Source organism: Pongo abelii, chromosome 6 (assembly GCF_028885655.2).
Source record: "Pongo abelii isolate AG06213 chromosome 6, NHGRI_mPonAbe1-v2.0_pri, whole genome shotgun sequence".
Classification (NCBI taxonomy): domain Eukaryota; kingdom Metazoa; phylum Chordata; class Mammalia; order Primates; family Hominidae; genus Pongo; species Pongo abelii.
The window spans coordinates 82,899,537-82,915,148 of NC_071991.2; the positions used below are offsets into that span (position 1 = coordinate 82,899,537).

Here is a 15,612-nt window from a genome sequence, read left to right on the forward strand (position 1 = left end):
TAACATGAAGACAACATTTAAAGACTGAAAAGACAAAACTTAGAGTCCGAGAAGGTATCTGCAATGTCCCAAATAAAGACTAATAAATTTATGAAAAAGTGTTCAGCTCGTGTATCATCAGGAAAATGCAGATTAAAACAAGAATGAGGTAATACTACACCCCTCCACCACCCCGCCACAGAAAGGCTCATATTAAAAAGAGTGTTCATACCAAGTGTTGGCAAGGGTGATGAGCAACTGGAACTGTTTTATATACTGCTGGAGGGAACATAAAATTAAACCATTTCTCTAGAGCCCTAGAAATGCTGAGCAAATTGTGCTACCTCTCAGGTAGACTCTCATGTTCTATGTAGGTAACATTTGTTGCTCACACTGGATAAACAAGAATTGAGAACAGTGCGCATTCTTAAGTGATACTTTTCTGTATGATTTGCTCATAACACCGTATATTTGCAGGTCAATTTCTTCTTTTTGCTCAACATTGTCCGGGTGCTTGTGACCAAAATGAGGGAAACCCATGAGGCGGAATCCCACATGTACCTGAAGGCTGTGAAGGCCACCATGATCCTTGTGCCCCTGCTGGGAATCCAGTTTGTCGTCTTTCCCTGGAGACCTTCCAACAAGATGCTTGGGAAGATATATGATTATGTGATGCACTCTCTGATTCATTTCCAGGTCAGGAAGCCAAACGTGTATTTTCCAACTACTGTGCTTATTCAGCTAGCTGATTTTAACTCTAAAGCCCATGATCTTTTATTATTATTTTATTTGTTTATTTATTTATTTATTTATTATTTTATTTTATTTTATTTTTTTGAGACAGAGTCTCACTCTGTCCACCAGGCTGGAGCGCAGTGGCACGATCTCAACTCACTGCAACCTCCGTCTCCCGGGCTCAAGCAATTCTCCCGCCTTAGCCTCCTGAGTAGCTGGGATTACATGTGTGTGCTACCACGCCTGGCTAATTTGTGTATTTTTAGTAGACGGAGTTTCACCATGTTGGCCAGGCTGGTATCAAACTCCTGACCTCAGGTATTCTGCCCACCTCGGCCTGGGATTACAGGCGTGAGCCACTGCACACACCTGACAAGCCCATGATCTTCAATGTCTTAACATTTAAGCCTCCAATTCAATAAGCCCAGCCAAAATTCTGAAGGACACCAGTATTTTTGAGGCTCTTTGTTGCTGTTTCTTTCTGTGCCTGCTTTCCTGTCATTCCCAGGGCCCTCAGCTGGTCCCATCCAGGCATGTTCTCCTTGGTCATAGATACAGAAATTGTCAGATCTTCCTTTATAAATAAGTGCTGGCTCTGGGGTAATGAGGAATTTGCACAAGGCTGTCCGTGCCTCCTGCTCTATCACTCTCCATTTGTCAGGCGAATGTTAGGAATCCATTCATGACGGTTCAGTGCTATAAAGGGAAGTTGTATCCAGGCCTCTCCTCATGTAAGAGAGAATGCAGTGGGCTCTCAGAGGCTGTCCTGGGCTGTCCAGTGTCTGCCACACTGGATAGCAGAATGGCTGCCCTAGTTGCATTCACCTTTCCCCAGATCTAAAGCCCCATTGGAAGCATAACGCTGTATTTGGATAGCAAGATAGGATGTGGGAGTCCTCGGCAGGAGTAATTCTATCACAGACTCTTAGGCCAGAGTTTTGCTGTCTCTATTACAAATTTCAAAATAGTTTTATTTTCTATATTAGGCTTAATGTGAGGAGGAGGTCAAAATTAATAGGGCTAGAAAGAAAGTTTAGGGATCGTTTGAATAGTTCAAACTGTTCTTTTGGCCATAATCAAAACTTGGGCACAAGAAATCTTCAAGCAGTGACCAGGACTCAGGCAGTTTCTTAGTCCATGTCCTTATCTGAGTGATGAACTTGGCGGTGGGTACAGTATTGCACTAGTTCACCATGACAACATAGGACACAGACCCACAGCCACCCACTATGACACTTGTCCTTGTAAAAGATCCCTCTACTGAATTCTGCAAGGTCTCCATTTTTAAATTTTCTAAGTGTAGTTTTTTTTTTCAAATTCACCATAATCAGCATATGCTGCTATAAATCTCCATGTTAAAGGGAGCAAAATATTAATTAGATTTACTAGAGCTGTCCTTTTAGCCAAACAATGGAATCCTAACAAGAAAAATATATTTCTAAGGGAATATTCTTGTAGTGCAGCACTGACTATGAATGGTAGATAATTATTTTTCTTGCTTTTTTTTCCTTCATCAGGCCTTCTCTGGGCAGTCTATTATATTGTTTACTAAACAACATAAAGCACACAAAAATAACTTCAACTGTATTTTTCCTTCGCTTTTTAGGGCTTCTTTGTTGCGACCATCTACTGCTTCTGCAACAATGAGGTAAGCATGCATTTCATATAATACTATCACTTGTTTATGTAAAGGCAGCATTTTTTCCAAAGGGCCTCCGTACACATTTCATTTCATCTCACTTCTACAGTTGACCTCATAGGGTTTTGTGATTAGCAACATTATGTTTTCTCCACTACTCCAAGCTGAATCCTATCTATGGATGTGTAGTACAATGGCAAATATGATTCACACAGGCAGCTAATTTCCTTGGGTTGCATCTTGAACAGATCAGCACCCTCAGGAGCAATAGTGAAAGCTATTCTGGATGCCATTACAAAGAGAAGTCATATTCCTATTCCCTTTGGAAGACCCAAGCCTTCACTAGGGCAGAGACATCTCCATTTGGTTTGTACTAGTTCCTCACCTTCTTTTCCAGTTGCTTGGTGCTAACACCCTACTACTTATTCAGTGTTTTGAAAATCACCCTGAAGTTAAGATTCAAAAAGGATTCTCAAATAATCTACAATGTGAATATTTAGATCAGTAAAATCTAGAGAGCCATATGGCTGATCCATTCTGTTCTCAGGGTGTTTTTAGCCAGAGTTACCCTTTCTTCCAACCAAATCTTGCCTGGGAGCCAAATCTATAAAACATAAAAGTGGAACTTCTATAGCTCCAGACATCCTTCCAAAGAACTTCCAGGGTTTTAGGGAACATGATTCAAAATCTTCCTCATTTTTCAGGGAAGAAATCTAAACTCCAGAAAGATCATGTGATTTACCCAATGTCACAAATGCACTTATGGTTATAACCCAGACTGGAACACAGATTTCCTGTTTTTCAATTAAATTGACTAACTCTCAATTAACTTATCTATATCTATAATTCCTTCCTGGAGCTATGTTAGTATGCTTTTTCTAGGACCACACAACTTTTAATGTCAAAGCATTTTTGAACATTTTAAATCAATTCCTAGTAAGAATAATTCCATACAGGGCAAATCACATTTTGCCAAGACGTCAATATATTACTTTCCTATTAGTAATTAGAAACATTTCTAACCATTGTCAGTTGATCATTTATTCTCTATCTTTTTTCTAAGTTAAATAATATGTAGTGAGTGCCTACAATATTTTGCTATTCTGTGACCTGTTCATACCCGTTTCCAACCCCAACATGACAAAGTTTTTATTGTTCCTATTCTCCATTTTAATTATTACATTTTATTCCTTCCTTTCTTCATCCATTCATCTACCAACTCATTCCTTCATTCAACAAAAATACATTGTGCATTTACTATTGCTAAGGGCTAGACTAAGGGCCTAGAATAGAAATGAAAAGACATCCTTCCATTGCCCACTGTTAGAGTGGCAATATTTTTAGAATTTTAATATTTTTTAGAATGATAAAAAATAATAAATGAGTAGGGCATAAGTCACCCCATGTTTATATCAATTTCTGTGAATGTATATCCATGCCTTTTGGGTTGTTTCAGGTGGCATGCAAAATAAATTTTTTATCTAAAATAATATCAAAATAGAGCTAATATGAGAAATCAGGCTCAGTGGGGCATATCTGGAAAAACACAAGAGGATTGCATGCATTTGTAAAAATACCACAATATTTATTGTGTCTTATCTATGATACTGTCATTGGAAGTGTCAGACATAGAAAGCAAACCCAGGGGTACCCTAGCAATTGAATGTCTCGAGTTCATTTGAGTATATGTTATCTCTGATTTTGAAGTAAGGAAACCATTTCCATTTTCATTAAGATCCCGTTACTGGGGGAAGGTACAAGTGTGACATTTCTAATAATATAGAATTGTGTACTGTGCCAAATGTAATATCACAGGCCCATGGATTTTTAGGCATCTGGGTCTCAGCTGGGCATTCTGCGAATGCATCACCTTACAATATTGAACACAGGCAGGGCACTCACACATGCGGGAAGTTATTTCCAGCTGCATCTAAGATAGGGCTGTGATGGGATGATGCCTGGCTGAATACTGAGTTTTAGCAGAAATCTAGGGGGCTAACTCAACGTAATAATGAGATCACATCACATTGTGTTATGTGCAATTTAATTTTGATTATGATTGGTATGTTATCAGTGAAATTATTATTTCATTTTTGAATTTTGATTCATTATTGTTATGTTATCAGTGAAATGATCATTATGAAAATGAATTATATAGAGGCAGTGGGTAGACTAGAAGCAGGAAAGGAACTTGAAGAATTAAAGTAATAGAAATCAGGAGGTGACCATGAGAGCATGCTTATGTATCAAGCATTTCCTACAATGACTCTTCCAAGTGAGTGGACATTGATTATCCAAACATATCAGTAAATTATTAGGTACCTAAGAGACCTGAAAAAGATGATTGCACCTATAAAAATGCACAATTTGTTTCCAAGAAGTAGCATAGAAAAGAAAGTTCTAACAACACACTAGATTTTCTCCCTTTTCTTGTGTCTTGCTATTCTCCGTACATCGTGGATAAAATAGTTTATAGATGGAAGTAGCATGATCAGAAACATCTCCATTTAACTGTCACAAATTGGAGTGTGCAAAAGCTAAAATTTTATTTCCTGTAGCTTATCTTGCTTTCAAGAGACTATTCCACCAACCTCTAGTGGTTTACAGCAGTCTTTTTATAGAAAATATTCAGTCAATTCAAAAAACCTTTGTCCAAAAGAGCAACTGGCTACCAAGTTATAATGCCAGCACCCACTGTTGAAGTTCACACTGGTTCCCCGCACTACTAAGCCCTCAAGAAGTCTTTTCACCTGTGGCCTCCTTGATGAAGCCACAGCCCTATTCTGATTCACAAATTCTTTCCGCCAAGCCGCCCGAGGAGCCTGGAACTCCAGCTCCTTTCTTCACACCACATAGAGCCTGTGAATCTGTCTTCAGCACATGCCATAGCCATTGCTGCTCCGCTGTTGGACATGGTGTCAGGGGCAAATGTGGAGTTTCTTTTCAGGGCTGGCTATTTTCAGGACTGTGCTCTCAAATCAAAAAGAAAAACTTGATATAATGGAGTGTTCCTAAGAAAGCAAATTATCTCTTCCTTGATTTCTTCTGCCCATTTTCCCAGGTACTCCCACCACGAAGGGGAAATGCAAGGCCATTTGTGCATCTTTCTCTCCTCTTCCTCTCAGGCCTCTTAGGGCTGTGCACTCACCACTTCCCCTTCCTGTCTGTGAGGGTCTCTACCTATATCATATTCTACATGTTCTCTACCCTGTAGCTTTTAGTAAAACACTATCTGCAGACCAGTAAGATTTTCACAACATATGCAAAGAGAAGTTTTTTCTGTTTAGGAATTCTCCCACTCAATAAAGTCTGATTTTCAATACAATGTCTTTCTAGAGACATAAGAAAGCCAGCTTTGAGACTCAGTCTCAAAGCTAAGCAATAATTTTATTTGTTCTAGACCAGTATTCTCAAACTTGAGCGTACATCAGAATCACCTGGAAGATTTGTGAAACCGGGGATTGCTTGGCCCCAGCAGCAGTTTCCTATTCAGTAGGTCTGGGGTGGGGTTTGAGAATTTGCATTTCTAACCAAGTTCCCAGGTGATACTGATGCTGCTGACCCAGAGACTTCACTTTAAGAACCACTATTCTAGACACAATCATACTTGTTCTTCAAGCAGTGGATGACCTTGACTTAATGAACTGGGGAGATGTGGGAAATTTTATTTAAGAAAATTAAGAAATACAATGCTTAAATGTTTTCAAAAAGTTTAACTTTATTATAAATGATACTTATGTATTGTTATCCTTTAGAGCAAGGAACCTTCCCCAAATACAAGAAAAGAGATAATGAATGGGAATCAGAAAGCTCTGATTCTATAATCAAGTACTCAATTAACTCAAATTATAGAGCATATAAATTTTGTAAGATAAAATCAGAGACCAGTAGAGATATTGCTGCTATGGCCTCCAAAAGACTGAAAAGAATGTTGGCAACAACTTTGTAAATAATATTCACAAGTATCCCTTAGCATCTAATTAATAGGGCTTAATAGGAATCTAGCTTTCAGAAGTTGTATAAAACCACCTAGGCCAGGCATGGTGGCTCACGCCTGTAATCCCAGCACTTTGGGAGGCCAAGGCGGCTGGATCACAAGGTCAGGAGATTGAGACCATCCTGGCTAACACAGTGAAGCCCCATATCTACTAAAAATACAAAAAAAATTAGCTGGGCTTGGTGGTAGACCCTTGTAGTTCCAGCTACTTGGGAGGCTGAGGCAGGAGAATGGGGTGAACCCGGGAGGTGGAGCTTGCAGTAAGCCAAGATTGCGCCACTGCACTCCAGCCTGCGAGACAGAGCGAGAGAGACTCCATCTCAAAAAAAACAAAAAAACAAAACAAAACAAAAAACCATCTAAAGTGTGCAATTACTTTGTAACTTCCAGAGAATTTAAAGTGTTTTTTTAAATCATGATTTTAAATCTTTTTTTTCTTTTATTATTATTATTATTATTATTATTATTATACTTTAGGTTTTATGGTACATGTGCGCAATGTGCAGGTAAGTTACATATGTATACATGTGCCATGCTGGTGCGCTGCACCCACCAACTCATCATCTAGCATTAGGTATATCTCCCAATGCTTAAGCTCAGGTTGCAGCAGGTCTGTTAGATTGTGGTGACAGTGTGAAGGAGTAGGCGTTACAATCTTTGCATTCATTGGATCAAAACTCCAGAGGAAAACTTCACCTTCTATTCCGCAGTACATAACTATAGTAGGTACTCAGAATGAACTCAGAAAAAAAAGGTGAAACACAAAAACATTCAAATCCAACCATGAAGACTCTAACCTTATTTTGTTTTGTACAAATGTAGGAACTGAAGCCTAAATATACCAAGTTTACAAAGCTTATTAATAGAGCCAGGTATAATAGTTGAGTCTTCAAACTGTGAGTCCAGGGCTGTATTTTTTTAAGTTGGCAATACATAAATGGATATAATCAGGAAAAAATGTAAAGTGAATAGTGTGTATTGCTTTTTTAGTGAGTGATGAATTTATATAATTCAAATCTTTTTGTTGTTACATTTATCCCACTTACAACTGATAACATTTCTTTTATTTTCAGGAGCAACAAAACTCTCCTTATTTTGTTTTGTTTTGTTTTTCAGATTAAATGCCCTTATTCTTGTCATCAGAGCAGCATCAGACTCAACCTGTGATATTGTAGGAGATAATTGCCTTTATTAGTCTATAATTTTTTAAGTGTCTTTTATATGCTGCTAAGGGCCTGTTATTATATGAATAGTTTACAAATCAAAGCAGATTGCCATGTCCACACAAAAGGATGGGTTATGATTTTGGACGCAATTAGAGAAGGCCGTGAACCTTTCTGTAATAATAACTTTAAAAAATTAAAATAGAAATCAAACCATTTGGCCCCATGCTGGGCTGTGTACTTTATTAATATAAATGGATACTCTGATGGGAGTTATTTTAAAAGGACAGGTGAGAAATAAAAGACCTCTTTTTCATGCTGCATACTTTTGCAAACTAACTCTAAACTCATAACTGCCTGCTTGGATACTTGTAAATATCTGTGTAAGTTTCAGCTACAAGGATAATCTTGGTATTTAAAAGATGCTGAATCCGTGGAAATTATCAGCTTTTTTTTTTTTTTTTTTTTTTTTTGAGACGGAGACTTGCTCTGTCCCCCAGGCTGGAGTGCAGTGGCATGATCTCGGCTCACTGCAAGCTCCGCCTCCCAGGTTCACGCCATTCTCCTGCCTCAGCCTCCTGAGTAGCTGGGACTACAGGCGGCGGCTAATTTTTAGTATTTTTAGTAGAGACAGGATTTCACCATGTTAGCCAGGATGGTCTCGATCTCCTGACCTTGTGATCTTCCCGCCTCGGCCTCCCAAGGTGCTGGGATTACAGGCATGAGCCACCACGACCGGCCTATCAGCTTCCTTTGACTGGAGACATTGCTTCTCCAAAAGTGTGCTGAACCTGTATATTTCCCAGTTTCTCAATGGGGCATTTGATGGTTCCTAGATTATAACCCTGGCATTTAAAGCTACGGTAATAGTACCACCCAAATAAAGCCAGGCTCTGCTTGGTACTGTGGCTTTGCCACATTCTAGCTATATGATTTTGGACACATTGCATAACCTCAGTGCCCCATCCGTAAAGTGAAGATAGTAGTGCCCTTCCCATAGGGCTGTTGTGAGGATTAAATAAGTTAATACAAATCACATACTTATGATATGGTATGTAGTAAATACTCAATAAACAGCTGAAACTTGTTATTCTATCTTTTGTTCTTGTGTGACTTTTTTCAATACAACTTTCAGCTGCATGGTCCACCTTGTTCCTTAGCACTTAAAGTTTTTGTCTTTGTCTGTTTTAAATCACTTTACATATAAAGTACCCTGCATGCAAGCACTCATTAACCCCAAAACAAAATAAAACAAAGCTCAGGATGTGTTGCCTGTGTAATCTGAAAAGTCTAATATTCCAAATTATCAGATTGCTAAATAATTCTGATTGCCATTTGTCACCTCGAACCTTACAGTTGCTGTGCTGTGTGAAGATAAACTACCCCCTTTAGTTGCTTTTTGAGGAATCATTTGACTTTGTCTTTCCCTGAGTAAAATCTTTAAAAATATATGAACAATACTAATTATTCTCAGAGGAGATTATTACTCTACTAGATACAGAAAAAAAAGTATGTTTGCCACAGAACCATTCAGCCTTATATATACATATAGTTTTATAACATTAATCAGTTTTGCTGTCATTTTTCTCATCTTTCAGATTTGTACAAATGTAAAGTAGATAAAATGATTCTCCATGGTCAAGTAGTTACATGATTTATTTCACATTATATATTCCCCAGGTTCTCTCTCATGTGTTTAGCTGTCATATGTGAGTTTGGCAGCAGAATGAACTAAGGATGTATAATAAATTGATGCAAATATTTTTATGTAAGCTTGTCATATGTATTGAGCAATAGAAACTCAGAAATACAGAATAGAGATTATTGCAATAATCTCTTTTTTAGTTTTGTTCAGCTATAGAGAAAAGCAAGAAGTTTGGAGACAACAGGAAGGAGGAACTTAACTACTAAATTGAATTCGGTTCTATAAAAAGCAGAGCTAGACAAGCAAATTCACTGTCTGTGGTACTGTTTTCAGTTGTGGTTATTGTAGTTTTCATATTTAGAGCTTTCTGATGTTAGCATCTTTGCCTTTTGTTTTCAATATATAATTTATCGTATTTATAAAACAAGCCTGGCAAGTTTGTTTACATTTTAGAAGTCTTTCAAAAGAAAGAGAAATAAAATATTATTCTTAAAAAGTTGTCATGGTATTAACCAGAGATGTATCTGGCATACCCCATCTCAAGTCATGTCGGACAAGGAAAAGTTCACTGTACGAGGCCATTATCATAAAATCCAGAACTGTGCTATGGTTTACATATATATTTTTCATGTGCACACTGAAATTAAAAACCTCTGCCTTATCAGGGATGGTAGCATATGAAAAGTTTTGTCAACCTTTCTCCCTATTATGACATGTATACCACATTACCTGTGAAACCAAATCAACTTTTATTCATTGGATATGAAAGCTAAAGAAACCTTTTCTTAAAACTAGCAAACAACCTTGCCAGGGGTAATTTAAGCAAGTAACTCAGTTCTTCCATTTGCAAATTCTTCTTCCAAGTTGGTATATTCTGTGGCCACAGCATACACAGCCCAGCCCTTTAGATCAGAATTACAATTTAACTTTCTTTAAATCTGATAAGCTCTAAGAATGATGTTCATACACTTTGCATGGATCATTTCTGACTATCATATAAAAACAAGGCTCCTTTTTCTCTTCCAGGTCCAAACCACTGTGAAGCGCCAATGGGCCCAATTCAAAATTCAATGGAACCAGCGTTGGGGGAGGCGCCCCTCCAACCGCTCGGCTCGCGCTGCAGCTGCTGCTGCGGAGGCTGGCGACATCCCGATTTACATCTGCCATCAGGAGCCGAGGAATGAACCAGCCAACAACCAAGGCGAGGAGAGTGCTGAGATCATCCCTTTGAATATCATAGAGCAAGAGTCATCTGCTTGAATGTGAAGCAAACACAGCATCGTGATCACTGAGCCATCATTTCCTGGGAGAAAGACCATGCATTTAAAGTGTTCTCCATCCTCCCAGGAACCGAACATATCATTTGTGCAGAATTATTCAGTGAATTTGTCCATTGTAAATCTGAAGAAAGTTATTCTTGGTACTATTGCTTTGGGAGACAGTCTAGGAATGGAGCCTCCCACTGCAACTTGTGAACTCCATCATTCATCCAGGACTGAGATGCAAATGTCACAGTAATGCAAGCAAAGTATCAAAGAAAAACAATGAAATTGACCTAGTTCAGATACAGGGTGCTCCTTGTCAATACTGAGCCATTTATACCTTTGAAAAATTAAAATCACTGTCAATATGTTTATTTTTAACTCCGGATTTTGAATTAGAATATTTCTGTATTTGGCTATGGATCTGATTTTTAATTTTTTTAATTTCAGTCAATTCTGATGTTACTGAGATGTTTTACCATCCTTACAATGTAAACCACATGAACTACGTGACCTCTGCAAGACAAAGCGGCTTTCTAATAGAGAGATGAGTAAATATGTGAAGAAAAAGACCTGCATTTGGCAGGAAGATGTGTGCTTTGAATGCAAAAGAAATTTAGAGTCAATTTGCTGAAAACATTACATGTTCAGCTTGGTTTTGGACAAGCTTGTCCATTGGGCAGGACCTAGCTGTTGTAAAGAATTGGTCTTAATATTGAATGTATTTTGGTTGCTGACGTTTATAAACTGAGAGGTCACAAAGAATCTATCACTAAAAATTTTTACAAAACTGCCAAAAATATAATTCTTAGTAGAAGACAATACTCCCTTTAAAGAGAGTTTGCCACTTCCCTAAACTCCAGGATTTATAAAGCAAATTACTCCAAGGTTTATAAAGCAGATTACCTCTTGCCCTTGGGTGCTATCTAGCAGTAAAAGATAAATTTGTTGAATATTGGTAATTAAAAGACTCCACATAAGTCCATTAACTGCTTTCCACCCAGCTTCAAAGCTTAAAAAGATTTGTCTTTTCCAGGAAGATCCAGGAGGGCTAATTAGATATCAGTTTGTGGTTGACCTCTTGTTTCTTGTTATTACCAAAACAGGAGGGGAAAAAATTAACTGCTCCAAATTTAACCATAAATCAATTCATGTTTAACGTTTCCCATTAAAATCCAGTATTATATTCTCATATCTCTCTTTACTTCCCAGTATAAGATTTTTGAAAATCCTGAATAAACCAGTATCATTACTGGCACCTGAAATTAATTTGTGAATTTGCAACAGTAATCAGAGTTACCATTATTTAATTTGTATACTAAATGAGGAGATACATTGAAACCCTCCAAATCTCCAGTCTCATTTATGTCATATTTTGCCACTGCCTTTCAGAAGTGATTTAGTTGTGGAAAGATAATAAATTGATTTGTTATGGTTACATATTTAGCGCACCCAGAGAAAATTATATTTCTACAGAGAAAATGAATTTGGGATACTAAAGTAGTTTAAGTCTCCTTTACTGAATGTAAGGGGGGGATTGAAAAGAAGGTATTTTTCCAATCACAGTGTTATGTAGTATTGTTCTATTTTTGTTTACAAACATGGAAAACAGAGTATTTCTGTCAGCTGTGGTACAAATGTGATAATATATTGCTAAAATATTTTAGATGTTATGCTAATATAGTAGTGGCTGAAGAAAACAAAATAGCTTATTATAGAATTGCACATAGTTCTGCCCAGATTATGTGAAATGCTTATGCCTGTGTATATGTATAAATTAATACAGAGTATGTTAAAAGCAAAAAGATGTATATTTGCATATTTTTCTAAAGAAATATATTATTCATCTTTTCATTCATTCATCTCGTCTCCTGCTCATTCCATGCTGTTTTTCATTTCAGCCATGGGCTGCTACCATCCCATCTCGTTTGCACTGTAGGAGTGGGAAAGATAATCTAAAAGCATAGGTTAGAAACAATACACAAAAATATCAAGGTTATTATCTTTATTAGTACAAACATCTTTAGTCTCAATTTGATTGTAAATTCAGTGACACTGTTCTCATGCACTTGATAACACAAAACCACACACAAGTGTCAATCAATATTGTATAGGTTTAGGAAGCACAGCAAAGAAATCAAGTGTAAGAAAGTATTATATCCTTTTATTGTTCTTGTTTTTTTATTTATTATTCTGGGACCAGACTTGACCTGTCCAATATCACATCAGATCCTTAGAATTGTTACAATCATTGGCTTTTAATATAGTTTGGGAGAGAGACTAAGGCTAGATGAAAGGCAACCAATTAACTATCATTAGAATGCATAAAGGCCACCATTGGAAGGATTTTCAGATCTGGAAAGCATGAAATGGAAAAAATGAGGATTAAATGAGAACTCTGATGGACTAAAATGGGGAAGAGGAGCAATTTGTAGATTCTTCTCATTATGTGAGAACATCCAAAATTGTGGCCTCATGAGATCTGGGAAACTTCTTCCGAAAGGATATGTAAGGATTACATCTTTCTCTTACATTCCAGGGGGGAATACAAATAGATATTATTATCATTGTGATCTTGAGGAACAAAAACAATTTTGCATCATACCATAAAACATGATTCCTCAAGAGATAAGTTTGTACTCAGACGGTCAGCTCTCCTTTTGCTTTGACTCCTATTTTTTGATCCAAAACAGGCCTTTAGGTGCAAATGAATATTACAGTTACTGCAGGGGAAAATGTTGGAAAAAACATGACAAAAATGCTATCATCCTTGAGCTACAATCATTCTGATTCATTACTTCTTTCATTAGACATCGATTCAACAGATGTTTCATATGCCTCCCATCCTGCTATATAACAAATATTTATTAATGGTAGTTATCAAGGCAAACCTTCTTTACAGTAGGGACTGCTTCTTTTTGGTGCAGGGGTAAAAATCAAAACCTGCTAAGTGAACCATTACCCTAAAACCATAACCACTGATATCTTGAGGGTGGAAGAGCAAAGTGACACATGTGGCTGGAGGTGGTAGCTGAGTGTGATCTTCCCTCCTCATTAACACTGGACATAAGAGCTCTAGTTGTAAGAAACATTCTCAGAACATCTCAGGACAAAGTCTCAAGCAGGACTCACTTTCTTGACAACAAGGTCTACAATGGTGGTTCTTTCATGGTTAGATTACAGCTTAACTAGTTATCGCAGGAGTTAACACTTTGGGGTTTAAAATTAAATTATTTATGAAGAGGGTAGATCAGAATCCATATTAGAAGAGCAATCAAGTTAAAGCAGGAAATTCTATTTGCTATTTTGACAGAGTAAACAAGATGACATTCCTAACTTAAGCTTATGAAAGTTGATTTACTGAACTAATAACTCATATCAAGCAGGAGGTTACAGGAAACAATAACTGGAAACATGCAGAAAAGGATGATAATATGTGCATGTGAGGGCAAAGGAAGATAGAGAAGCAACATTTGCAAATTAAGACTAACTATTTCTGATTTTTTTTCTTCTGGACATGAAATTAACATTTTTTAATATCTCTGAATAATATGAAGCACTGAAGGAGAGAAAACGCAGTCACTGAAACTGTAACCAAAAAAGAACAGGAAATTTTCTAATATCATGTCTTCCTCCATTCAGATTAGCAAGCATCTCTGACAATTTTCAGAGATTTTCCAGTATCTGAAGCATTGGTCAGCCAGTCTCTTAAATCACTGATCAATGCCCATTTTCCATTTACAGAAATTCAATGCCTTCTATCTAGCTTTCCCAGAAATTCTTCCACTGAGACACAAGCTGTGCCATCCCTCTTCACCTATTGACCAGCAATGTCACCTCATGTCACTATAGTCTCTTTTACTTAAGAGACCTGTTATTTTAATTTGGAAAATTTTGCCTCCAATAAAATCTCAGTCTTGCAGGTGAAGTGCCTAATAGAAATTCAATACAACTAGTTGAAATGTCTTTAATGAAAAAAAAATCAGAAAAGATTGAGAAATCTGTCTCCATCCAAACCTGCCAGACTGGCTGATTAAAGCTAGCACACTGGTCTCTCATACAGAGGTCATACAACTAAACATAGAACCAGCTGTAAACTCCTGAAATCTCTGCACAGCAGAATCGGTGGCTAGTCTCTGTTCAGCAAGCATTTCTCAGGATGTAGTCCCTTCTTCACTGCACTCATGCATTGCAGCTTCTGTATGCTCTCATCAGGAGAGGAATATTGTGAGCTTAAAGATGTTGAGAGCATCCATTTAATAGAGAGATAATTTAAGAAGAAAGAGAGAGAGATAAACACTAATCATTAAAACACTGTACTCAATGTAATAGACCAATAGACATTAGCTCACCTACTCTTTATAACATTATGAATCCTCTCTTTATGCCCATTTTAGTGATGAGAAAATTACATGGAAGAGAAATTGAATAAATTGCCTACCACAATCACACAGTTAGTAAGTAGCTGAGCTAGGATTTGAATCAAGAATACCCAATGCCTCTGCTTTTTAAATTGCCATCTTGGTGGTCCTACTATACCAGCCAGCCTCTCACGGGTAAGGCTGTTCCCGTTTTTTAGCTCTAAAAAATATTACATAGTAAGTTCCCATAGGTTAAGAGAAGAGAGATAATTCACAACATGTATCTTTTTGGTCCAAAATTAACTTAATTGAATGTCCATAGATTCCTTCAACCAAAAGGGGTCTTCAGATGAAATTTATTTTTCTGTAGTTTCAAGGGTTTCTTTCCATAGTGGTGATTTCTATTTTTAGCCAGAGAGTTTTTCAAACACAACACTAGTTTGCAGTTTCTTCACTTTGAATGTCGTCTTTGTGCAGATATTTGAGAGACAAAACATGTTTTGGGAAAGTTTCCATGGTTTCTCAATGGACACACCAGTCCTAATTTCAGGCCTGCAAAAAAGCTACATATAAGTAGTCATGGCTACACTTAATACTGTTGCTAGCAGGATTTCCACTTATCAGTTTCGAGAATTGTGGTCTGAATAAGTAGGATGATGAACATTATGAATATCATTCACCCATTCAACTATGCACCAGATGATGAAAAAAGGTAGACAGTCAAGAAAGAAGAGACACTGAGGAACATAAGGGACAGCCAAGATAGCAAACTGATTAGAGTGCTAGTTCCCTCTCTGGATACCAACCTTGGACAAACTATAGAAGCAGAGA

At 37.3% G+C, this 15,612-nt stretch overlaps 1 protein-coding gene across 2 annotated transcripts in view; it reads left to right on the forward strand.

The window, feature by feature from the left end:
- CALCR (calcitonin receptor) overlaps window positions 1–12,278 on the forward strand; it is a 153,267-nt gene extending 140,989 nt beyond the window's left edge. Inside the window, exons 14-16 of one of the 2 annotated variants that reach the window (XM_002818256.3) lie at window positions 457–675; window positions 2,321–2,362; window positions 10,185–12,278. In XM_002818256.3, the coding sequence (XP_002818302.1) occupies window positions 457–675; window positions 2,321–2,362; window positions 10,185–10,418 (495 nt within the window). In that variant the 3' untranslated portion in view covers window positions 10,419–12,278. The remainder of the gene's footprint in view (window positions 1–456; window positions 676–2,320; window positions 2,363–10,184) is intronic. The other variant, XM_002818255.4, reaches the window with a different exon arrangement.
- The last annotated feature ends 3,334 nt before the right edge of the window (window positions 12,279–15,612 follow it).